We start from the raw sequence: 25,408 nt of genomic DNA, 5'->3' as shown, positions 1-25,408 counted from the left end.
GGCAGACTTCACACAGAGACCCTGAGAAGTCATGGAACATCAAGCCTACTCCACAATTTACAACAGATGGCTGGCTGCCAAGTAACTGGAATGCAGTTTCACAGACATTCATTTCCCAGAGCTGTGTAGACTCAGTTTGAAAACATACTTTCAATTCAAGAAATGTAACTGACCCTCTGATTACAGACTTTGTTTGTTTTAGTTAAGATTTAAGTGAACAAAACTATAGTTTTGTAACTTCCTTCCTCAATTTAATTCCATAAACAGTGTCAACAGTCAGCACTAAGTGAAATGCATTTTAAGCCCCTATTATCAAGACTACAAGCAGCACTGTGCTGGACAGGAATCTATAGAAAGGTATAAAGGCCATTCTAGCTGAACTGAAAGGTTTAAGGAATCACTCCAGTCTTGTAAATCTTAGCTTATCTGGAACTGCAGTGAGTTTAAATGCTATTGAACTTGTTTTAAAAAATGGAGATTCTTGAGCACAGCTTGCAGCTTTGGATTAGAAACTGGGTAGGCTCGAAAGGAATCAAGCTAGGACTATTGGCTAGTACAGCAACAGAATTATCATTCACCAGTAAAAAGCATCTGTCCATTATAGCTATAGCACAGGTTTATTGAACCCGCTGCACATTGAAACCGCACATCTGCACATATATTGTAGTTATGCAACCATTGGCCACAATCCCTGTTGTCTTTGATATTCTTACATTGAAAACACCTACCTTCACTGTCCCATATGCAGTGGTGGAGATTAACAAGTCAGTATTCACAAAGCTACTACACAGTCTGAGGTTATCTATTTTAGCTCTAAGAGGAAAAAAAAAAACACTAACCATGGCCATGATGTGGTGGCTTGTTGCCAAATGTGGATTTTGTAAAAAAAATGGCTACAACTGCATCCTCATTCTACCTTACAAGATATGAAATGATTGCGGGGGTGGAGGTGGTTGTGGGGGATATGTGTGGAGATTGCTTCCAGTAGCGGAACAAAAATAAACGTTCAATTCTTTCCTGTATCCTACTAGAGTAATATATTATTCATGTAGAACTCAGAAATGTGATGGATCTTGCCAATTTTCCAATGAATTCCTCTTGTTTTAAGCAATGAAGTTGTGATAAATGTATTCCATGTATTATCTGCATTGGCTTAATACAAATTTAGAAAAAAACAAACATATTTTCTGCATTCATTACAGTCTCCTTACACTTAGTTTGGAAAATACTTTGTCTTACTTTCTTACCTTAACGATGCTCAGATAGGTGTTCTCTGTGCAATGTGAAGCTACAGTAGAGAGAAAGCTACTCTTCTGCAAATTTCTAAGTCTCAATTCATTGTCACCCCTTGTCCAGGTGTTCTTCTGTGTGTAACCCTTCTGCCAGATAGAGCCAGCAGCAACCTGGGCCAGGGTCAATATCTAGGGGTTCCTTTTAATCAATATAACATATAATTGGCTTGAGGCTCCCTGCAGTTACCTGAGAAAGTTACACACCATCTCTAGATGCCGCTGAAAGGCAATACTTCCACTCTCAGAAGTAGAGTTAGAGTGTAGGGGGGGAAAAACACTTTTCATAGAATCATAGAACTGGAAGAGGCCTCAGAAGGTCATCAAGTCCAGCCCCCTGCTCTAGGCAGGACCAATTCCAACTAAATAAACCCGGCCAGGGCTTTGTCAAGCCGAGACTTAAACACCTCTAGGGATGGAGACTCTACTACTTCCCTAGGTAACCCATTCCAGTGCTTCACCACCCTCCTAGTGAAATAGTTTTTCCTAATATCCAACCTGGACCTCTCCCACCACAGCTTGAGACTATTGCTCCTTGTTCTGCCATCTGTCACTACTGAGAACAGCCTCTCTCCATCCTCTTTGGAACCTCCCTTCAGGAAGTTGAAGGCTGCTATAAAATCCCCCCTCACTCTTCGCTTCTGCAGACTAAACAGACCCAAGTCCCTCAGCCTCTCCTCATAAGTCATATGCTCCAGCCCCCTAATCATTTTGGTTGCCCTCCGCTGGACCCTCTCCAATGTGTCCACATCCTTTTTGTAGTGGGGGGCCCAGAACTGGACACAATACTCCAGATGCGGCCTCACCAAAGCCGAATAAAGGGGAATGATGACATCTCTGGATCTGCTGGCAATGCTCCTCTTAATGCAACCTAATATGCCATTAGCCTTCTTGGCTACAAGGGCACACTGTTGACTCATATCTAGCTTCTCATCCACTGTAACCCCCAGGTCCTTTTCTGCAGAACTACTACTTAACCAGTTGGTCCCCAGCTTGTAACTATGCTTGGGATTCTTCCGTCCCAAGTGCAGGACTCTACACTTGTCCTTGTTGAACCTCATCAGATTTCTTGTGGCCCAATCCCCCAATTTGTCTAAGTCATTCTGTACCCTATCTCTGCCCTTAAGCGTATCTACCTCTCCTCCCAGCTTAGTGTCATCTGTAAACTTGCTGAGGGTGCAATCCATCCCCTCATCCAGATCATTAATAAAGATATTGAACAAAACTGGTCCTAGAACCGAACCTTGGGGCACTCCGCTAGAAACCGACTGCCATCCTGACATCGAGCCATTGATCACTACCCGCTGGGCCCGGCCTTCTAGCCATCTTTCTATCCATCTTACCGTCCATTTATCCAATCCACAATCCCTTAACTTGCTAGCAAGAATATTATGGGAGACCGTATCAAAAGCCTTGCTAAAGTCAAGGTATATAACATCCACTGATTTCCCCATGTCCACCGAGCCAGTTACCTCATCATAGAAGCTAATCAGATTGGTCAGGCACGACTTGCCCTTTGTGAATCCATGCTGACTATTCCTAATCACTTTCCTCTCATCCAAGTGCCTCAATATGGATTCCTTAAGGATCCCTTCCATGATTTTTCCAGGAACCGAGGTAAGACTGACCGGCCTATAGTTCCCTGGATCATCCTTCTTCCCTTTTTTGAAGATGGGCACTACATTTGCCTCTTTCCAGTCATCCGGGATTTCTCCCAATCTCCACGACTTTTCAAAGATAATAGCCAAAGGCTCCACAATGACATTTGCCAACTCCCTCAGTACCCTCGGATGCACTAAGTCCGGACCCATGGATTTATGTATGTTTAGCTTTTCTAAATAGTTCCTAACCTGTTCTTTACCCACCACGGACTGTCCATCTTCATCCCATCTTGTGTCACTTGGCGCAGAAGTCCAGGAGCCGACCTTGTCCGTGAATACAGAGGCAAAGAAAGCATTGAGTACTTCAGCTTTCCCCACATCATCTGTCACTAGGTTACCTCCTTTATCCATTAGGGGCCTGTAGCGGGTGGCTCTTGTCGCCACGTCGCCCTTTTGGTCACTGCCCTCCGGCAGTGACAACCATAGCCTCTAAGCTGTCCCCTTCTGGGGGATAGTTCGTTGTAGACCGGCAGGCCTTTAGGAGGCGGGTCCTCCGCCCTGGTACAGTGGATGGCTAGTCCGTCCTATGGCTCCACCGTGCCCTACAGTAGTCCGAGTCCTGGCCCTTTAAAGGTCCGATCCGGATCGTGGCCGGGTGCAAAAACCCTCATACAGACGCCCAGGCCCTCGAGCAGGGCAGGGCAGGGCAGCAACTGGCGGCCAGGCCCCAACGCAAGGCGGGCCCCAAACAAACCCACAGGTCTGTAGGAGCTCCTAGTTCACGAGCGGGGCAGGCAGTGTAGCTGCAGCAGTGGCAAGGGGGTGGGAGACTGCCACCCGGTTAATGGGTGGCAGGGGGCGCAGGCCCACCCACTCCACTGCGCCCCGGCCCAGGGGCCCTGGATGCAGCCGTTCAGCTGCTACGGGCTCAGCAGGGGCTCCAGCCCGCAACTTGCTGGCCTAGGGCTGTTCTCAGCCCATGCTACCCCCTGGGCCGCTTCTTGTCTCCCCCTTCCCCCTTCCCCAGTACCTGTAGCCCCAGCGGCCTGTCGGGGAGTTGAAGTCCGCGTCGTCTCCGCAGGGGCCGGCGGCCCAATCCAGGGGTCAAGAGGTCGGGGTTCTGTAGTGTCCTGCGGGGATTGTCCGGCCCGGCATTCCTGTACCCACCGGGGGTCCAGCTGGTCCAGCGGCTCGGTCCCGTCCTCTGGGTCCGCGAGTGGTTCAGCTGGCGGGCCAGGCCAGGCCCTAGTAGCCCGGGCAGGGAGGCCCTGGCCGGCCTCTGGGAAGGTGGCTGAGGGCGGCCTAGCCCGGGTCTTAGCCTCCCCAGGCAGGAGCTCCAGCCGGGCCTCCGGCTCCTTCGGAGGCTGGGCTCTGACTGAGCTCCCAGGCAGCCTTCTTATAGTCCTAGTCCCGCCCCTTGACTTCCGGTCAGGTGAGGGGGCGGGGCTAGGTCGGGCCCAAAATGGCCGCCCGAGGGGTTCCTCGGCCTCCGGCTCAGTGGGTGGCCATTCCACCCCACTACAGGGCCACACACCCTCTCTGATCACCTTCTTCTTGTTAACATGCCTGTAGAAATCTTTCTTGTTATCCTTCACATCCTTAGCCAGTCGCAGTTCCATTTGCGCTTTCGCCTTCCTGATAACCTCCCAGCATTCTCGAGCTATACCTTTAAACTCCTCCCTGGTCATTTGTCCAAGTTTCCACTCTTTGTAAGCTTCCTTTTTGTGCTTAAGTTCACCAAGGATTTCCCCTGTAAGCCAGTCCGGTCTCCTACCATATTTGCCTCTCTTGCTACGCGTCAGGATGGTTTCTTTCTGTGCCTTCAATAAGGCTTCTTTAAAATACTGCCAGCTCTCCTGGACTCCTTTCCCCTTCATGTTAACATCCCAGGGGATTCTGCCCATCAGATCTCGGAGGGAGTCAAAATCTGCTTTTTTGAAGTCCAAGGTGTGTATTTTACTACTCTCTTTTCTTCCTTTGGTCAGGATCCTGAAATCTACCATCTCATGATCACTGCTTCCCAGGTTGTCACCCACCTCCACTTCCCCTATTAGTTCCTCCCTGTTTGTGAGCAGAAGGTCAAGCTGCGCACGGCCCCTGGTTGGATCCTTCAGCACCTGTGTCAAGAAGTTAACCCCAGCATTCTCCAAAAACTTCCTGGATTGCCTGTGTACTGCCGTATAGGTTTCCCAGCAGATGTCAGGGTGATTAAAGTCTCCCACGAGAACCAGGGCCTGCGCTCTGGAAGCTTCACTCAGTTGTCCGAAGAAAGCCTCATCTACCTCATCCAACTGATTCGGTGGCCTGTAGCAAACACCAACCACAACATCAATGCTGTTGTTTGCTCCTTTAAACTTAACCCATAGACTCTCAACAGGTTTTTCTCCCTCTTTATACTGGAGTTCAGAGCAATCGTAGTGCTCTCTTACATATAGTGCAACTCCTCCTCCTTTTCTCCCCTGCCTGTTGTCCCTGAACAGTCTATACCCTTCCATGACTGCGCTCCAGTCATGCGAGTCATCCCACCAAGTCTCTGTTATCCCAATTAAATCATATTTCTTGGTCTGGGCCAGGGCCTCCAGTTCTTCCTGTTTGTTGCCCAGGCTTCTCGCATTAGTGTACAAACACTTCAGGTAACCAGTTGATCATCCTATCTTCTCCATTCGAAACATGGGTCCTCCTTTCTTGCCCATTCCTCTCTGCATTTCTTCCCAGTATCCGACTTTCCCACTCCCCTCAGGGTTTTGGTCACCGTCCCCCAACGAACCTAGTTTAAAGCCCTCCTCACTAGGTTTGCAAGCCTGCCCGCGAAGATGCTCCTTCCTCTCTTCGTTAGGTGGATCCCATCTCTTCCTAACAATCCTTGCGCCCGGAACAGAGTCCCATGGTTGAAGAAACCAAAGCCCTCTCTGCGACACCACCTGCGCAACCACGCATTTACGTCCTCAATTTTAATGGGAGTAGGGAAGTTATTCAACACTAATTAGGGAAAATGCTGCAAGCAATATTCATAATTATCAAACTGAACAGGACAGCCATCCCAGAGTGCACTGTTCTTAAACTTGAAAGGCAAATGTTCCTTTTCTATGCCCGTTCTGCTCCCTCACCATACACCACTAACAGTAGTTATCCTTAGTCAGAAAAGCTCAGGGTTCAGAGGCACATCAGGGAAAAAGGCACCTTGTTTCCTCTGCCATCCTAACACTTGCTTTGGTTGGCTGCCCTGCCAGTTGCTGCTCTTCTGTCTTACCAACCACTCGTTCACCAATTGACTGATGAGGACTTGTGATGAAAGCACAGCATTGGAACTCAGTATGACCTGGGTAAAATCCTGACTTAATTGAAATCAGTAGCATAACCAGACTCAAAGCCAGGGTTTCACCACTGGATTCTGTTCGTAGCTCTTCCCCTGACTTCCTGAGTCTCTAGGCAAGGCACTTAACCTCTCTGTGCCTTAATGTTCTCATCAGTTAAATGGATTCAACAACCATTGCACAGATCTGAAGGAGAAGGTGAGGCTTAACTAACAAATGTTTGAAAAGCACTTCAAGATTCTGAGACAGAAGGTGCTAGACAAGTGCACAACTAGCCGTATATGAGCCCCTAAGTATTTTAGAAATGCAAGAAAATAAACAAGGCAGGTGAGCTGTTATCCCATAAAGTATGAAAAATCACAACCAGGAACATCAGCAGTAGAGCCAAACCCCTTAGTGAGAGTCCTTGAGTTAGGGGCAGCAGCCCCAATGGAGTCTGAAAGAGAACATAAGGTTCTTAAAAAAAAATTCACTGTGTATGTGTTCACTATGAGAATCAGCCAGTCTTAGCAATAATAGGAAATCAGCAGAAAGCCTTGAGGCTATGGAGATACTCGGGACAAACTGGAAACTGACAAGCTCAAGATACAAACGTATTTATTTTTAATTATGTTTATTACAATTTTAACACCACAACAAAATATTTTTGTCTATTTGACATAAGATTCCTCCCTTCCTTCCCCTGAAGTTCTAGATAGCCACTACTGGCTTAATGGTAGCTGAGGCTCTAGAGATCCCCTGCTGTAAGAGGCTAGTACTTCCTTGGATGAAAAACTGCCATGACATGTTTAGCCTGTAGCCTTCTTGCAGAAAAGCTTATACAAATGAAGTGTGGCGTGGAATATTGCCGTGCTTCATTTGCATAATGAATTAGCAGCCGCTTTTGTGCAAGAGGTTTTTGCGCAAAAAGGAGCTGTGTAGAAGGCTCCTTTTTGTGAAAAAAGGCCGTCTTGCGCAAGAGCCATTCTTCATTATTTTCAGGAAGAACGGTTCTTGCGCAATAGGGTGGTTTTTTTTGCAAAAAGGAACTGTCTACACAGCTCCTGTTTGCGCAAAAGCCTTTTATGCAAAAGCGGCTGCTAATTTGCTCCTCTTCATTTGCATAAGCTTTTCTGCAAGAAGGCTACAGTGTAGCTGACCAGTGGCCACTAAAATATGCCTCTGTTCCAGAATAAGAGTACTACTGCATGACGCATCAGAGTTGCAATAAATGGTGAGAACTGGCAAAGTTAGTTAGTTTTCTGAAAGCTTCAGCTCATAAAGTCAGGTGATTATGCTAGAAACTCAGCTCTTTCTATTTTGAAAGTAGGTTTCTAGCTCTCACAGATGGAAAGAAAACTTGAGCCTGTGAAACTTAGAGGCTAAAACAAACAAACAAGCAAACTATCAAATTGCACACACAACTTTAGGAGGCAACTAAAGAGAACCCCATCTTAGTTGGCTACAAAAAAAGGTAGGGGAGCTTATTTCGGAATGACTGCAACTGGCAGTGCTGTATACTGCTCTGGCAGTGATTAAGGTCTTCAACAGTCTCTCTTTTTGACTGACCACCCAGTGCCCCCTTTCTGTCTAAGAATTCCAGTATGGAGCTCATCCAATAAGAAGAAAGGGGCATATGGTGGACAGGGACAGAGCAGGCAGTCCTCTACCATCAACAAATCCCCTCAGGATCAGGGAGAAAAGAGTCCTAAAGAGACAGCAGAGGATCGAAACAACATTACAGGAGTTAAGGGGCAGAATCCCTCTCCACATCACTTTATATAAAGCTACTAATAGTAAGAAAGACCCTCAGTTCCAAAGCACAAGGTAATTTTGAACAGATAAGACAATTGTCATCTCTCTCCCCAGGAGCCACACAAGAAACCCGCGTCTGCCTATTGGAATAATTCTCAGTCTTGGCAGCCCAACAGGGGTGCGTATGTGGAAGGTGGAGAGAGGGACAAAGGTCAAGTTAGGCAGAATAGAGTATAGAAGGCTCATTTACATGAGATCCTCAACACCCAATGAACTGGTCTGTAAACCCCAGCCACAAAGCCCTGGGGCTTTCTGCTGTTTTGATTTATTTGGCTTTTGAAAGTCATCCAACCTTTCTTCAAAAGACACTGTCCTGTGTTTCATGGCCTGGAGCATAAGGCCAAGTACATTCTTGGCTGCATAAGGTCCAAATAGATTAGTTCAAACAGTTTTCCTGAGGCAGTACTTGTATGTTCATGCCGGTACATTTCATTGCCCCCAGTGCACAGAGACTGACCATCCTTTTCCTACTTGTGGATCCCACTTGGATGCAGTAAAGCTGGCTCTCAGCTTTTGGACACTTGTATGGAATCAAGCAGAAGCACCGTGACTCTGACTCTGTAAACAGACAGGTTTCAGTTTTAGCTGCAAATCCCAGCAAATACATGTGTCTATATACGTGTGTATTTTAAAAAGTCAGGCAATATTTAAAAACTAGAAAGGGACAGTGAAATTGCAGGTTGACAATGTGACCATTCCAGACAGCCTTGTGCACATAAAAGGATATTAATGGGAATAGCCACATCAGTAGTTTTAAGCAGGTATTTTCACAGCATTGGTTCATTTAAGGGCAACTGGGATCAAAAGTAAAATGTCAAAACTAGCTGATCCATTGGTTTGTCTGACCAGTTTTTTCTGCCCATGGATCTTTTGAACAAAGACACTATGTTAACTGTATGCTTCCACAATGAGGAATCCTGGGACATCTGATGAAGTGGGTTCCAGCCACAAAAGCTTATGCCCAAATAAATCTGTTAGTCTTTAGGGTACCACAGGTTTTGCTGAAACAGACTAACACAGCTTGTGTGCTTCTGCTGTCTACTTATATTTAATTAATCCTCCTTTTATGTATTGTAGGCTCTCTGCTACTGGCATGTGGGTGACTGATTTCATTACTCATTTTTAACAGGAACATCTTCTAATTTCTGACATTCTATCCCAGAAATTTTCCTTCTAAGTAAATGTTTCTCCCTTTCCCTTTTATCTATTTGCATTTTATGTTTCCATATATTATTTTCAAAATTTCTGTGTCTGCAGTGACTCCCAACACTCAGCTTCAGGAGCTCTCCTTCAGTCCTAAGTCTATTTTGCATGAGTAACACTTACCAACATGAAGGTTAAGTTACAACTATTATTCAAATACTAGTGGAATGAAAGAGGTGCACTATCATGGAGGCCTAGCATATTCTTAGGGATTTCAATGAAAATATCTGTTTTAATGGCTCTGTGGCACAGACAAGCCAAACTGGTTTGAAAACATGGAGAACTAAGCTGTGTAGGAAATAGGTATAAAAGCTTTGAATATCAGAATATTTCCCTATCTCTGGAAAACATCTGGAAAACATGGAGGTTTTCTGCCTATGCACATCTATCCTATTACCCCAAATCAGATGGTCAGCCAAATCTATTCTGTATGAATTTATTGTGAAGAATGATGGGCTGTCATAGCTGAATAGGACTTTTCCATAGTTTGCTTCTATGATATTACTGAATATTCTCCTTTTGCCAACAAGCTGATCTCTCTGCTCTTTATGTGATACAAAATCTGAGGTTTTCTTCTTTGCTCCATCTTCCTCATATTTCATCCTTTCCTTCTCTCTACCCCCTCCAGAACCCTTTCCTCTGCTCCCAGTATTCTCAGCCTTGCTTGGTGATCTTCCTCACTATACGAAGCACTTTTTTTGGCAGGCCCCACATTTCCAAGGTTCAGCTTCTCTCTGGGTAAGCTTGCACAGCCCATAGCACTGTATCCTCCTAACCTCTGTTTGCAGTGCAGACGTACCCATACAATGGATCGGACTCCAGTTTCTTTTTATAAGACTTTTTGTAAATGCAAAGTAGCTACATCACAATAATGAAATTACTCTAAATTTACATCAGTGGGATTGAGATTATGCTTTGGCCCAATAATTCTCAGTCCCCCTGATACTTCTGTTCCCTCACCCGACCCCAAACTCACCACTGCACCGTTACTTTTTGTGTTCAGATTGTAAAGGGCAGCTTCCACCCTGCCATGAGGGAAGAAGAGTTCACAGCTGATTTAAGAGCAGCTGAAGTCCTGTACCCAGAGACATGACTCTCCAGGGAAGACATATGAATGTGGTTTTACATTTGGAAAATCTAGAACTTTTGTAACAGTGAGGAAAGCCCAATTAGGCACTGTCTTGGATCCACTGGAAACAAACATTTTGATTAAATGTGTTTCTTTTCCAGCCTTTTCCTCGATCTTTCAGGGTGCAAGGCTGTGCTGGACCTCAAAGGGCAGGTCTATTCTAGACCCAGAAGATCAGCTAAAGGTACATAACTCCAGCTTTGTCAATATGTCATAGCTGGAGTCAACATACCTTGGTGCCATCTCCACAGCAGGGGGGGTTGACGGGAGCAAACACTCCTGCCGACTTCCCTTACTCCTGGAAAATTGAGGAGTGCCAGTGTGGACCGGAGCACTGTCAGCACCTTCAGAACCTTGAGTGAGTTCTTACCAGACTGGCTAAATCGAATGCCAGAAGATCGATCCCCTGTGCAATAATATAGATGTGGCCAAAGAGATGCAGCACATAGTTTATAGGCTAGGAATAAGGCATGCTATGGGGGCATTAACACACCTCTGTGCCCTTCTGGTCTCGGGCTACTCTGAGGAATGGAGAGATACCTGTAGTAACTTAGACAGTCATGGGGGGCTGTCTAAATTATAGCAGCTTCTCTGGGCCACCTCTGCAGAGCTTCATGCTACAGCCTCACCCTGACACACACAGTGTAGTACTTCCCCTATGCTGACGTTTGCAAGAGGGTGCTCAGAAGGCAGCCTCCCAGCTATCCCATCTCTCCCCGTAGCAAATATAGGATTCTGGGGTCTCCATTCTGCCCTCACGTAATTTGACGCTTCATAAAGGGACTGGAGCACCTGGACTCTGAAAGTGAGTGGAGGAATAAATGTGGCTGCCACCCATCTCTTTCCTGGCAAGGCTGCTCTGTGTGTTGTGTCAGCCAACAAACATTTCACAAATTTACTGGAAAACCCACCACTTCTATCGCCCTGTTACTCAGTAAATAGCAGAGTTGCACAATAATGTTTGTACACTAATCCTCACAGGGATTTCACAACAAACTCTGTCTGAGTTCATTAGAGCTCTTAACAAACATGGATTTCACACAAGTTATTTTTAAATTATACCACTAAGAAGCAATTATGTGAAACAACAATACAAGCATGACTAAGAGAGACATTGCTGCCTAAACCTTTGCCACTCAGTAGTACAATGATTTAAATGTAGTCATTTTGAAAGACTATGTAATAATGCTTACATGCATAAACACAACACTAAATAGAGGTTATGCTGTCATCAGAACAAACGGGATCATATTGATGGCTTGATTTCCATGATTAAAGCTACAGGTCAAATTCCGGAGGTTATCTTGTACCCATGTTGCTGGAACAACTTTTATAGTGGGGGTGCTGAGAGCCGTTGAACCAAACTGAAGGACTGGTATATTATAAAAACCACTTCAAGCCAGGGGCTGCTGCAGCACCCCTAGATACAGCATCTTTGTTTGTACCCTGTTTGGTGTTCAATGAAAAATGAATTTAGTGAGCTTAGTTTGAGGTGCATGCATGCAAGTATGTGCACACGCACACCCTGTCCCTTCTCTCTGCCCCCATCAGCATGTATGACACTGGGCCAGAGTATGATCTTAGTTTGACATAAGTAAATCCAGAATAACTCTAGTGATTACTGGTTTCTTTCAGAGAGTGTGGCATAATCTCAGGCTATACTCTGTGGGGGGGGGGGGGGGGGGGGGGGGTATGTAGATTGTAGTACCTCAAAAGCTTAGAATATGGCAAATGGAGCCAAGACAATTATTCTGGATTACACTGTAATAACAGAATGGGGCCCAATGTGTATGTACTGAAATATATCGATAAACATTACCGTCACTGTTTGTAACTGAAAATACATAGTACAGTAGTTAAAATGTTTTCATTAAGAAGAACAAGGGACAGAATTCCCTCTGACCTGCAACTTGTGCAGCCATTCACAATGCCAAATGAGTGCAAAATAAAGAGAATGGTAATGTTTTACTTCCACTCTGCATTGGTTTAAGTGACCACACAAATTGCAGAATTATGAGAGAATTATGCCTTAAATGTCTAGGTTATACAGCACCCTTCAATGTGTATCTGACCACAACCAGAAAGGAGTGAATTTGCTAACCTTTTATTGTTGAAGACCCAAGCTTATACTTAGTTTAGGAATGCAGGGAAATAAACATGGCCAAATGTAGCTGTATCTTCTGCTAGTGTTCTGATTCTTACCTCACTGATCCTTTGTGATGCTTGAATACAAGGTGCTGGGTAAATAATAAATACTTACACTTTCCAAACCATTCGACCTAGCTGTATTCAATGTTCAGAGCCTTGTAGTCTTTAATCACACAGGAACAGATCCTGTTCCTCCATCCTCTCCTTTGTTGTGGTAGCACAAAGGGGCTGGAAAACTGAGTCAGCTTGGGAGTCTCCTTGTATGGGTTGGGGGTTCCCAAATGGCATACAGATGATGTGGTCCCTGCAATTGTGGCAATTGCTGAGGAACAGACCTGAGGCTGCTCTAACTCATGTTATGCACAGAAAGTCACTGTGCCTCCCTCCTCTTCTCCCCTAGAAGTGGCTTAGATGCATCAGGATGCCTAATCTCACTCCCAGAGCAGTGAAGTACAAGAATTCAATGAAGCACAATCATACCTAAGCATTTTTCCCAGTCGTAGCATGTGTCATATCCACACAGCCCTTTCTTTGAGCTACTTGTTGAAAGCTTTGCCCTTTCAATGGCCCAGTTCAGGTTGGTGTCACCACGACAGGGGCCAGAGTGCAAGAAATGGAGCGGCTGCTCTTCAAGGCATTTTTCAGCTAAAAATTGACAGCTGGGCTTCGTAGAGGGACTTTCAGAAACAGCATCTAACACACAGACATCTTCAGAGTAGTGGCTGCCAAGAGACAAAAACCAAAAATGTTACAGGAGACTGGAGAAATCCTAGACATTCCAGCAGCACAGAATACATTGACATTACCACTGTGCTGTGAAGTCAAGACCATCATTATAAAAAACAGCTGCATGTCTATCTTAGGTCATTATACAGTCCCCTATGCCACAGTTTCTGAGCATATCGTAGTCTTTAATGCAGTTACTCCCACAGCACTTCTGCAAGGTAGGGAAGTGCTAGTCACCTCATTTTACAGATGGGAAACAGGCACTGAGACACTTGCCTAAGACCACACAAGATATCTATGGCTAAGTTGGAATTGCACCTATGTCTCCCATAGCAAGGGCTGGATTAAGACATGCCGAGGCCCTAAAATATGCCAAGTTTAAGAGGCTCCAAAAGCATATTATTTTAACAGAAAGGACAAAGAAAATAGAGATAATCAAGTTTTATATTTGCATACATAGGTTAGGATGCAACTAAAAACTAGTAACATTTTTGTATTTAAAGACCCCTCATAATCTGAGGCTCTTAGCTGTAGTTTACTGAGATTATGCGTAAATCTGGCACTGTCCATAGCCCTGCCTAGAACTCCAGCACTGGACAATCCTTCCTCTTTTAAGTGTCTCCATGCCAGTCCACCACACAGACATATATCTTGCAAATAATTAGATGATAAAAAATTCTTCAAGATAACAATTTGTTCCCATGGTGCCTCTGGGGCCTGAGCAGCTCATACTGTGTAAACAGTGTTTCTTTCTAAAAATAAATCAGACGTGTGCTTGGCTTACTGTAAGCCTGGTGCTCAATTCTATGCTTTTTGTGGTATGATATTGTTCCAAAAATTAAAGGTTAGGTCTAGAGTTCAGGGGAATCCATTTTTTTTCCATTTCATTTCTAAAGTGGCTCGTTGTCCCCACTTCCCCCAGCTTCTCCGCCCCCGAGTCAATGTCACACACAGTGGGTTAATGCAATTGCAGGATAGTTGCATGAGGGGCATTTGGTGGGGGCCAAACTAATCCCTATTGGTAGGAGGATGGTGGAAAAAGTCCTTAGAGAGGTGACTTTACTTCTGGTCATGTGTCCATCAGAGAAAACATTAAGAACATTCCCACTTCGTCATAACAGGTACAACAAAATATAATATAATATATTTAATGCACAATGGAATCCACAATGGGTTTGTTCCATATTCAAAAGAGTATTAATAACTTTGATATTCTAAGTTAAATAATTTTTTCTTACGATACTGATATTGTACAATACAGGCAGTCCCCGGGTTACGTACAAGATAGGGACTGTAGGTTTGTTCTTAAGTTGAATTTGTATGTAAGTCGGAACTGGTACATATTGTAGGGGAAACTCTAGCCAAACATTTCTCCAGAGCTCAGTTTTATTCTCCCACACCTCACTTCCCTCAGTCCTTTATTCTCAAGTGGAGGTGTCTGCTGAGAAAAGCCGCCCCGCGTCTCCCTGGTCTTCTGGGGGGGGGGGGGTCGCTAGCTTCGCGTCTCCCTGGTCTGCTGGGGGGAAGCAGCTAGTGTGGGGTTGCCTCACCCTGTTTGTAAGTAGGGAAACGATGTGGTTTTATAGTGAAGTGTATACCTTACCCACAATCTTCTACTGGAGACATGCAAATGCATTGAGAACCAACTTGTTTTTGGCCTGGGCTGCAGTTACCTCTAGCTTTTGTTTGCTCATCTGAAAGAGAAATTAGGCATTGTCAGAGCTACTCCCTGAAAGAACTGATAAAAGATGAACATAAACTAGAATTCTGCTGTCAAACCAGGAGTGGGTTTATTTTAATTTAGCCTAGCCTCCCATAACAAGGTGATGGGTATTGTTCTTCAGCTAGCAGGGACACTTAGGTCTAATTCCAATATTGTAGAACAATGAAAGTATGAATGGAAACCAGGACACAAAGGACAGACTTTTAAAACGAATAGCAAGGTCAAGTTGTAGAGTGGGTGGCAGCCAAAAGTGTATTCTTTCCTTGAGCTGAAATATTACTTAAATTGTGGTGTCATTTTTCCTGGCTGTTATCATCTATTGGCTTTTTTTTTTTAAAGTTATGGTTATTTTTGAATATATTTATTTACATTATTCTCATCATTATGGTATTTTTGCAGAACTACAGATGTTAACATGAATGATGGTTGCCAATAACTGGTACAAACTTAACTGTCTCTCACTATTGAGCTGACAAAGAAAGAAAAAGCTGGACTGAAAAAGCCTGTCTTGCACTCACACACAAAAATCCTCCAACTCAGAGTCTGATGGACTGTAAGATTCAGCAAATTTTGAAATGAATGAAAGACTGCCCTACTGATAATACCCTGTTGCCTATATCCCGGACATCCCTTCTGGAGAGGTACAAAGAAGTGCACTTCAATGGAACCCAGCTGGCATGAAAAATAGTAAAGGCAGTCTTCAAGATTGCTCTTCAGTAAAGCCCAAGGTAAAGAGCACAGTACAACAGTCTGGCGTGATGGTGTTATGAGCTCTGAGGATGGAGCTCACAACACAAGTTGATTCAATGTGAAGAAGGTTTTGAAGGCTTGCTTCACGAACTTGGTAATATATGAAATAGATTAGATAATACTAATGAAGTAGGTTAGAAAATATCAATGAAACTATCACGTGATACCAAGGACCCCAGTCTCTAATCTGCTTTTATGAGCAAGCTAATGGAAGAGGTAGCCAAAACCAGTGTCAACTGCCAGTAACCTGGACTCATCTCACTTGCAAGCCAGAGAATGCACTGCTCTGGTGGATGATTTCCTCTTTTCCACAGAAACACTTCACATATCTTTGTGACATTTGATGTGGGTGATCACCCACTGTACAGCCTCCAAAAAGTTGCAACAGTGAACCCCAAAATGGCACAAGTTCTTCCTCTCATCAAAAGCAGAGGGTCATAATGGAGAACTGTTCCTGCACTTCCTAAAACTGCATGTGTAGAGTCTGACAAGGGGGAATCAATCTATAGGAAGCTTCGGGCACAGCTGGTAAGATAACACAAGCTGAAGTTTCAGCAGCATGCAAGTGACACCCATGATCCCACCCTATGTTCTACAATAAAAATAGACTAGCCACAGTCAGGGCAGGAATTCTCACCTTTTTCACAGGTAAGTGATCTCAGTATAGGAGGTGTCCATGATACGTCACTCCCACAAGTGTACTGCTTTGCACCAGTGACAATGAAGCCAGCTGGGCAGTGCAGCTGGATGGTTTCCCCGACCTTGTATTCATTTTTAAATGGGGAGATTGTGACACTCTCAGATACTGATGGCTTGGAACACATTGACCCTATAAGAAAGAAAGAATTCAAATAAGTATGCCACATTATAACAACAACCCTGGTAATTAAAGTGGGTAAAATGAATCTATTTAATAAATTATGACATTTTCACAATAGTGAAATAATCTTTCATTTGATTTTCTAAAATTTGACTTTTTTTCCTTTATCCATTTTTGAGTTTTGAAAAATTTTGACCTGTTCTCATGGTAACATTCCATATACATTTGCCTATCAGTTACTGAAAAGGAATAATAAAATGTTTATAAAGTATACTGGTGGCAGTCAGTTAAAAGTATTCCTAATGGCTTATTAAAAGTTGTAGAATGCTGGTCAGCATGTTACAAAAACAGGGAAATAGAGATGCTTACCAAATTATTTACAATAGGCTACTGTTAAATAAATTATTAATGAAGTGACTAGTGGTATAAAGGTTGTAAATATATTCAATAAGAAATTCATTCTGAAATATACAACCTGAAGATTCAAATGCAAATGTCTTGGGTCCTTGCTGACTATCTGAATCTCTCTCATTGAGAGATTCAGAATAAGTTTTACCTGTATGTGTCAATTGGATTTTTAGTACATCAGAGCATGGACTTTTTGGCTGAGATTTCCAAAGAGGTTTCTAAAAGATTTACTTGTACCTTTCCCATTAATTTCTATGGAAGATATCTAAAGCCATTGGATTGCTTTGGAAATCTTACTCTCGGTAACTTGTGTGTCTGTTCAATGCTGAGAATGCTAGTTTGTTCAATCTGACTGTCATAAATTTACAGCTCACTTGGATAGGTCTGGAAGCGAAATGCAAATACCATTGCTGAAGACATTGCAAAACAGTCTAGAAAAGGAACTAGAAAATTTCTGTTGTCAGGTTTTCTATAGTTCCCGGCAGGATAGAATCCTATTGTTTATAGAATATATTGTAGGAATACTCCTGAATTGCAAGGGAACAAATATGATGACAAATATAGTCTTTGCCATCTCTTGCTTCTATCAATTATTAATTTCTTCTTAAGACATATATATGCAATAGAGTGGTTTTATAGCCTCCTCTAGAGTTTTGTTGTTGAGCCTAACTGTTCTTGGCTTTCTTACTTTGGCACTCAACATTCTGCTGTGCCCAGGTGTGATCTGGTAGACACCTGAGGAACTGATAGCCAATGAGATCATATCCCGTCATGCAGGCAATTTCAGCTTCTTCCCCAACGGCATAATGGTTTTTTTCATTCTACAATTAAACAAAATCCTTTGTAAGTGGAATAGTCACTGACATGAAACAGATGGCTCTGGACCTTACTACCACAATTGTCATAATTTTCTTTTCCTTCTCTGAAGAGAGAGCTATGCATCTTATATGTCTGTCCATCCAGCTACTAATATTGTCATGTATTCTCATCACTAGTATTAACACACAGATTACAAAACTAGTGTTCACAAATAATGCTGAGTGAAGTTGGACATATATCCTTCACTCATCCTTTGCTTTTGTTTTTGCTGAGATCTTTGACAGATCTGTAAGGGTCTACACGCGGCAGAGAAATGGGATTCCGATTTAAAGGCAGTATGATTACACACCAGGTTATGCAAGATAGAGTAGATTTATCTCTATGTTCATGTTCTGGCAAAAGGTCTACTCAAGACACTGTTCGACAACATAAAATATTGATTCCAGACATTTTAAAAAATGTAGTGCTGCATATGTATGATTTTGTACTACCAATTTGAGGCTCATACATGGGCATGTATAAGCATCTCAGCAACAGGACTACCTTTGTCTTTTAAATATGTCACAATTTTGTTCTATATAGTAGATTTGTTTATTCAATCTCTTCTGCTAAGCTTCAAAGATGGAGGAAATAGTAAGTTCTCACAAATTACTCCAACACGTGACTGACTGTATGTTGTTCCTTGTCCTATCGCATCCACATAGTCAAAATCCAAAAAAGTCCAAAGTGAAAATGAAATATAAATTCAGTGTTTGAGAGACAGACAAAAAGGATGTTAGGAGCAGAAAAGAAAACAACCAATGAAAATGATATGGAAAAAAACCCCAGAGGGAACCCCCGGCCCTCCAAATACAGAAGATTTGGGAGAGAGGGCAAAGGAGTAAAGTTGATAAAAAACAAAATTTAAATTTAAAAAATCCCTATTTAAAAGTGCACCCACTAACACCAGCCGAGCTTTTGTGATATTTTTCTACCCCCAACTATAGTACCTAAAAGTAGCTTCTAATCAGTTAGAAAAATGTGTTTATCAAATAAAGTGGACCCATGTTGTTCATGCTGGTGTCATACACCAATATTTGGATGCAATGAGAGGAAATAAAGTTTTGCAAAATGTGCATCAGTTTTTGTAACGCAACAAGGAGTCTGTGAGGCTTGTCAAACCTGGAGCTTCTTGCAGCTCTCCATCCCTGCACATCATGCCTTATCCTGGACCTTACAACCTTCTCACCCTGAGAAATCCGTTTTCTGGTGGGGATGGCTTGAGACAGCCAGACTCTGGTTCACCAATGAAAACGTCCACTTCCTTTCTTGCTTCATCATCATTTATACATGGAGCTCCTCTGAAAAATAGGAGTTTGTAGTTAAGGATGCAAACAAAGGAGTTGTTAAAATAGTTTGAAACATTATGGAAAGTTCTCACATGAGCCAAAGGGGTGGTGAGTGGCGGGGAAGAAGCTGACAGAAACAGGCGTACTGCTCCCTCAAACCAGAGAAGGCAAGGGGAAACAAGGCTTTCTTTTCCTCCCCCTAATGTAACTCACTGAAACAAAGGGAAAGAGTATCCTGTCCTGACAAGGGGCTCACCTAGACTACGCTAAAGTGTCGAAAGAGGATATGCAAATTCCTTTTTTGAAAAGCCACTTTTCCTCAAAAAAATGAGGTTTATCCGGCTTTTTGAAAAGGGGAGGGAGTTGCTGGAAAAAAAACAACAACCTGTGTCCAGACTACTTTCACTTTTGAGCTCTGCTTTAGAAAGTGAGATCGAAAGAAGATATGCAAATTTCTGCAGACACTTTAGTGTAGTCTAGATGAGCCCAAGGACCAGAGCAGCAGAAAGCAACACAGGGAACAGAGCAGCAGATATTGGGCTCCCTGAACTAGAAGGGAATTTTTCCCATTTTGTTTTCCTGAATTAAGAGAAACAATGCAAGGAGTACAGAAGACAGTGCAGTACCTCTAAGAAGTGACCATGAACTCACATAGACTGGTCAATGTTAGGGTTCATCATAGGTTGGTTGGGTCAAATGGAAGGCAATCGAAAGTCTATTCCCTGGTCAACCTGTTAGGCGAGGGCTTAAGGAGGCCCAAGTGTGTGGATATGAGTAGGTTTGGCAGAACTAGAATTTTTTTTTAATAAATTGGTGAATAACATCAATGTTTATTTTAAGCACTTTTTATTTTTACTGATAATTGTGAAAAACTAGGGGGAATGCTGCCTAGCTATGTAATGGCAGTCACTGAGGTTTAAAATTTAAAGCTTTATAACTGTTGAAACACAAACTGTCAGCATCACATTTCAATGTAAATATACTTCAATTAAATTCTAATAGGTTCTCAGGCAGAACTTTACTTTGTCTAAGTATACATTTTGATTGTCACTGATGGAAATTTTTATATCAGTTTGAATGTATACAGAGAAATCGACCTTTACTGACATTTATCAGTATCAGTCTAATCAATCCAAACCAAGATAGACGTAAGCACATGCTATGTTACCTTACTTAGTCATGGAGCTAAGCAACCAAGGAGAACCAGTGGGTCTGTGCACATCCAGTAGCCTTGGTAAAGGTGTTTCCATATAGTTATTAGTTATTACAATGGAGATAGTGCAACTCTCAATCCCGTCTTTGCAGCTGCCATTGGTTGCTACTATAATTGTGACTACCAGAGAGGATGCACCACTGGTGAACTCTGGTTATGAAGTTTGCTCTTCAAGAGTCAGTCTTGGATTGAGAAACTAAACCTAGGCTGGGTTTGGATTTATGATTTTACATTGAAACCTTGCAAAATGAATGTTTTGAGTTGTTTCAAAGCAGAGCCAGGAGGACCTTAGTAGTTCTGGTCAAATTTATCTTTAAGATTTGTAATTCAAAACTAAAACAAATCAGTCCAACAAAAAATAGAAGCTTGTGGAAAAAGGAGGAGATGGCAACATCCAAATTCATGTAGCTCAGAATATAGGACAGCATTTGCATGAAGATGCATGAAAAGAAATTGCTGTATTCTGTATGACTTCACAGTCATACAAAATATTTTAAAATAACTACATAATGATAATGATAATGGAATTCTCTTGGAAGAAATAACAAAACAAAATCAAATTCATATAAATTTTCAGACATTTTCTTCTAAGTGGCCCATTCATAGAAACGCAGGCAGGATATTCCTCTCCATTGTTCCTAGGGTGACAAAATAGCAAGTGTGAAAAATTGGGATGGGGGTGGAGGGTAAGAGGCATCTATATAAGAAAAAGCCCTGAATATTGGGACCATCCCTATAAAATGGAACATCTGATCACCGTAACTTTTCCCTATACTTATTAGGCACCAAACCATTTTGGAGGCATCTTCAGTTGCAACCCATTAGGAAGTAGAAATTCCAGTCTACCATCTTCTTACTTGTCCACAAACACAGAGATGTAACAGTCTTCCTCCTGCACATGTTCACCCTCGCATGGCTTTCCTCCATTTAGTGGTACAGGGTTGTTACACTCACGGGTCCTTCTTTTCTTGAAAGCACCATCACATGAGCTCCATGCAGACCAGCAACTCCAGTAACCATCTACTGCAACTATAACAGATGAAAGAAAATTCCAATCACTTGAGATATCCACTCTCCCTGCATTATTTCCCTTAGGCTATGTCTACTCTACAGTGTTATTTCTAAATATCTTATTTTAAATTAGTTAATTCAAAAAAACTTATTTTGAAATAACACGTCTACACACAAAATGCATTTTGAAATAGTGTTTTGCTATTTCGAAATAGCGCGTACACACTGAGTGGATGCTGAATTGCATTTAAGGCCGTCAGGTCAGGAGTTACTTTGTGTGGCTGCTCCCTGAGGCTATCTGAGGCCTGTGCTTAAAGGGACCCCCCCTGGGCAGCCAGTTCTCAGCTTTCCCTGCTTGCTTGCCTCCTCGTTGATGGACAGCAAAGCATTTTGTCTCTGTGTGCTCTGGTAGCCCTCACTTCGGACACCACAGCACTTTGCAACATGGAGCCAGAGCTGCCCCTGGGAACTCTGGTGCTTCTTGTGGATGCATTGCTGCAAGCCTGGCTGCACTTTCTGCAGGCTGCCATCTGGGAGGTCCATCAGGGCGCTGTCAGTATCCAGGAGGCCCTGCGGGAGAGCTTCTGCCCTGAGGAGCACTAAGAGCCTCCCTGGTCTGCCCCACTAGGGGCTTGTGCCTCATTCCTCCCTCATGTCCTTCCACTTAACCCTCCCTAACCCCCCATCCTGATGTCAAATAAAATACATGTATTTTCATGAACACAAACTCTGCCAGTCTAGATGCAGCCCTACTCTCTGGCTCCTTTAGCTTCACTGAGAGAACCTGTTGATGCTGAAGATGTGATGACATCATGGATGTCTGGTAGCCTAGGGTTTGCCTTCCCAAACCACCATGCATGGCCCTGCCCACACTCCACCCACAGAACACCTATTGTAGAAGTTCTGGGGGCAGAGCATTGCTGCCCCCAGCACCTGCCCTCCCCGGTGCTCCAGGGGCCAGAGGCTGGGTAGTCTAAAGCCGCACAGCCTCCTCCTTCCCCAGGACTCTGGGGGCCAAGGAAGCTCAGGCCACAGAGACTGGGGAACATATTCGTCCCCTCCTTTCTCTTCTCCTTCCCATGTGGGGTAGGGGGCATGCGCACACAGTGCACTGCCCCGCCTCCTCCCCTCCCTGGGGAGGCGGGGCCTCAGCAGAGAGGGCAGAGCTGTAGATGAAGCTGGAGGTCTGCCTTCCCCACCCCTGCCCATGGATGACATCATTCTCTTGCCTGGCAGGAAAAAAAAACCCTTTTTTATATGTAGAGATTAAAATGTACTGCCACTGTCACCACTGCGGAGGTGGCAGAGGCCAGAGCCCAGGCTATTTCAATCACTGCTGGAGCACCGTGGCATACTCCAGGTGGCTTGCAAGTCTGGCTGGCAGGGGGAGTGTGGCATGCTCTGGGCGGTGTTGAGGGCTGGCTGCTTCCAGCCCCACCCCTTCCACCTAAGGCCTTGCTCCCTCTCCCTCCCCCCCCACTTTGCCCAGAGGCCAGAAAGTTTGTAGACCCTCCTGAGTGCCTGGCTTCCCAAGTGGATGACTAGCTGGACTGCACTGGCTGCTCACCCAGCTCCTGTGGACTCCCCATCTGGCTGGCATGTCACTGGCCGACTGACTTCCTTGCCTGATTTATTTTTATTTCAAAATTGATAATTGATATTCTAATTAGTTTAGTAATTGATAGTGTTACAGGTCATTTGTAATTGGTCTAGCAACTGGCAACTTCCTCTTATAATATGTTTAAAAATAAACAGTGTATTTTTGTTATTAGAAACAATAGAGTACATTCCAATACATTATGAAATACCAAGCCACTTACTGCACCAACACTTATTAATTAGATTACTCCTTACTAGATAAAGAATGCCAATTTATAATCAATTACCAATTTTCAAAATAAAATATGCATATAATTTAGTAATATAAAAGCTGAACTATTTCAACTATTCTGACATGGTTTGAAATGTATAACATGAAATTATAAAATGTCTCAGCTTCTGTATTATAATTTATAACATAAAAATCAAGCCAACAAAGTTCAAATTAAATTCACACTTGATTTCAATCTCATCAAAATGAAACTATTTCCACCCTATTGAAATGAAACATTTTATAAAGATCAAAACTAAATATCATTTTGATTTGTCTGAAATTAAATTGTGGAATTTTCCTCCGTGGGAAACATTAAAATTTCAATTTTTTATTCTGATGGAATTGAAATGCAGAAGTTAGACATTTCATGGAATGGGAATTCCAAATTCCAATCAGTTTTAACTTTTAACATTAAGTTGTACAGCTATAAAGGAACATTATTGCATCATTATGGCATAATCATAAATACCTGATTTGTAATCTGGTGCACGTTTCTCACAGTTATCCCCATATGTTCCAGCCTGACATACACACAGACACTCTGTTCCAGATAACACAGGTCTGCCATTATTGGGACACGGTGAACATTTACAAGGGTCAAACCTGTCCATATATTCAATAAGAGCTCTTCTCAGGTTGCGCCGTTTAGTCACTGCGCAAGGGAAATTCTTCACCAAATCCAGGATGGGGGCCAGCTAAGAGATAACCACACATCAAGGGGTCATGTAATAAACAATAAAGTAGACATTTCTTTGTACTTAGCTGTGTTAACATTTTACTATGGGTAGTTGCAGGGCATCAACATATCCCAAACAGCTACAGATTATGTGTATAAGATACTGGGACTGTGGTGCATGGTGCAATTTCTTGCTATTTAACATGGCATGAAAACTCTATACATCTAGATCTCCCATATCTATATTTTCCTCTTTACTGAGGTGATGGCCTAATGGGCAAGTGACATAGAATTAGCAATATATATTTTAATATCACGCCAGGTAAGATGGTGTAAATGAAAACAAGGAGAGCATACACAATGACAAGTGATGCAATAATAAACAATGATGAGAAATGTTATGAGACTGACATTATATTCAGTGTGTAGTTACATTCCATGTTTTCTGAACTAGAAGTTGTTGTAGAGTTTGCACAAGGAGGAAGTTAGCTAGCTTCTTGCACACAACTAGTGCACTTCTTTCCTTCCTCCCCAAAACACCCAAACCCTCCCTACCGCCAAGTTCCAGGAGTCTCCTCTTTCCCAATGACCCTGAAAAGAGGCCCACTGACTTTCATTCCCTCTGAGGGTATGTCTACACTACCCCGCTAGTTCGAACTAGCGGGGTAATGTAGGCATACCGCACTTGCAAATGAAGCCCGGGATTTGAATTTCCCGGGCTTCATTTGCATAAGCGGGGAGCCGCCATTTTTAAAACCCCGCTGGTTCGAACCCCGTGCAGCGCAGCTACACGGGGCTCGAACTAGGTAGTTCGGACTAGGCTTCCTATTCCGAACTACCGGTACACCTCGTTCCACCGGTGTACCGGTAGTACCGGTAGTTCAGAATAGGAAGCCTAGTCCGAACTACCTAGTTCGAGCCCCGTGTAGCCGCGCTGCACGGGGTTCGAACCAGCGGGGTTTTAAAAATGGCGGCTCCCCGCTTATGCAAATGAAGCCCGGGAAATTCAAATCCCGGGCTTCATTTGCAAGTGCGGGATGCCTACATTACCCCGCTAGTTCGAACTAGGGTGGTAGTGTAGACATACCCTGACTGTTGTGGCAAGGTCCTTGCCCAGCTCCCCTGCGTTGGGACACCTTCTTGGGACACAAATCAACCAGAGACCCTTTCTGGTGCAATCACCCGTGCCTTTTATTGTTTGTGTATTTCCCACCACCTTCTACTTACAGAGGTTTTGTTCACAGCAAACTTAGCCAGGCTCTCCTTCTGGCTTGGGAACACACTCCGCCATACCCTGGCTCCTGCCCTTTCACTTTCCCTCTGGCTGCCTTATATAGCCCTCTGGCTAATGAGGCCCACGGCTGCTTCCATTAGCCCTTCAGGCCTGGGCTTGCTCAACTGGCTGTAATTGGCCTTTTCAACCAGGCTGTAGTGGCAGAGCTGTGGCTTAGCCAGCAGTCTGTCACACTGTCCAATGCCCTTTAATTTGGATGCTCAGTACTAGCGAATGTTAGTTTTCCAGGTTGAGGGATACAAAAAGTGGTTCGAATAATTGTTAATAAAATTCTCTAAAATATTTTGTT

At 43.5% G+C, this 25,408-nt stretch overlaps 1 protein-coding gene across 1 annotated transcript in view; it reads right to left on the bottom strand.

The window, feature by feature from the left end:
- Nucleotides 1-6,784: 6,784 nt before the first annotated feature.
- The window catches only part of C6 (complement C6), a 38,156-nt gene continuing 19,532 nt past the window's right edge, over nucleotides 6,785-25,408 (bottom strand). Inside the window, exons 11-18 of the mRNA XM_006139493.5 lie at nucleotides 23,619-23,844; nucleotides 21,123-21,294; nucleotides 18,953-19,064; nucleotides 17,594-17,726; nucleotides 16,315-16,506; nucleotides 14,808-14,898; nucleotides 12,959-13,200; nucleotides 6,785-8,556 (exon numbers count right to left, since the gene is read on the bottom strand). Of these exons, the coding sequence (XP_006139555.3) occupies nucleotides 8,375-8,556; nucleotides 12,959-13,200; nucleotides 14,808-14,898; nucleotides 16,315-16,506; nucleotides 17,594-17,726; nucleotides 18,953-19,064; nucleotides 21,123-21,294; nucleotides 23,619-23,844 (1,350 nt within the window). The 3' untranslated portion in view covers nucleotides 6,785-8,374. The remainder of the gene's footprint in view (nucleotides 8,557-12,958; nucleotides 13,201-14,807; nucleotides 14,899-16,314; nucleotides 16,507-17,593; nucleotides 17,727-18,952; nucleotides 19,065-21,122; nucleotides 21,295-23,618; nucleotides 23,845-25,408) is intronic.

The sequence above is a fragment of the Pelodiscus sinensis genome, chromosome 6 (genome assembly GCF_052426305.1).
Source record: "Pelodiscus sinensis isolate ZL-2025 chromosome 6, ASM5242630v1, whole genome shotgun sequence".
Taxonomy (NCBI): Eukaryota; Metazoa; Chordata; order Testudines; family Trionychidae; genus Pelodiscus; species Pelodiscus sinensis.
Note: the sequence above shows the minus strand (reverse complement) of the source record. Positions and strands in the feature narration are given on the sequence as shown.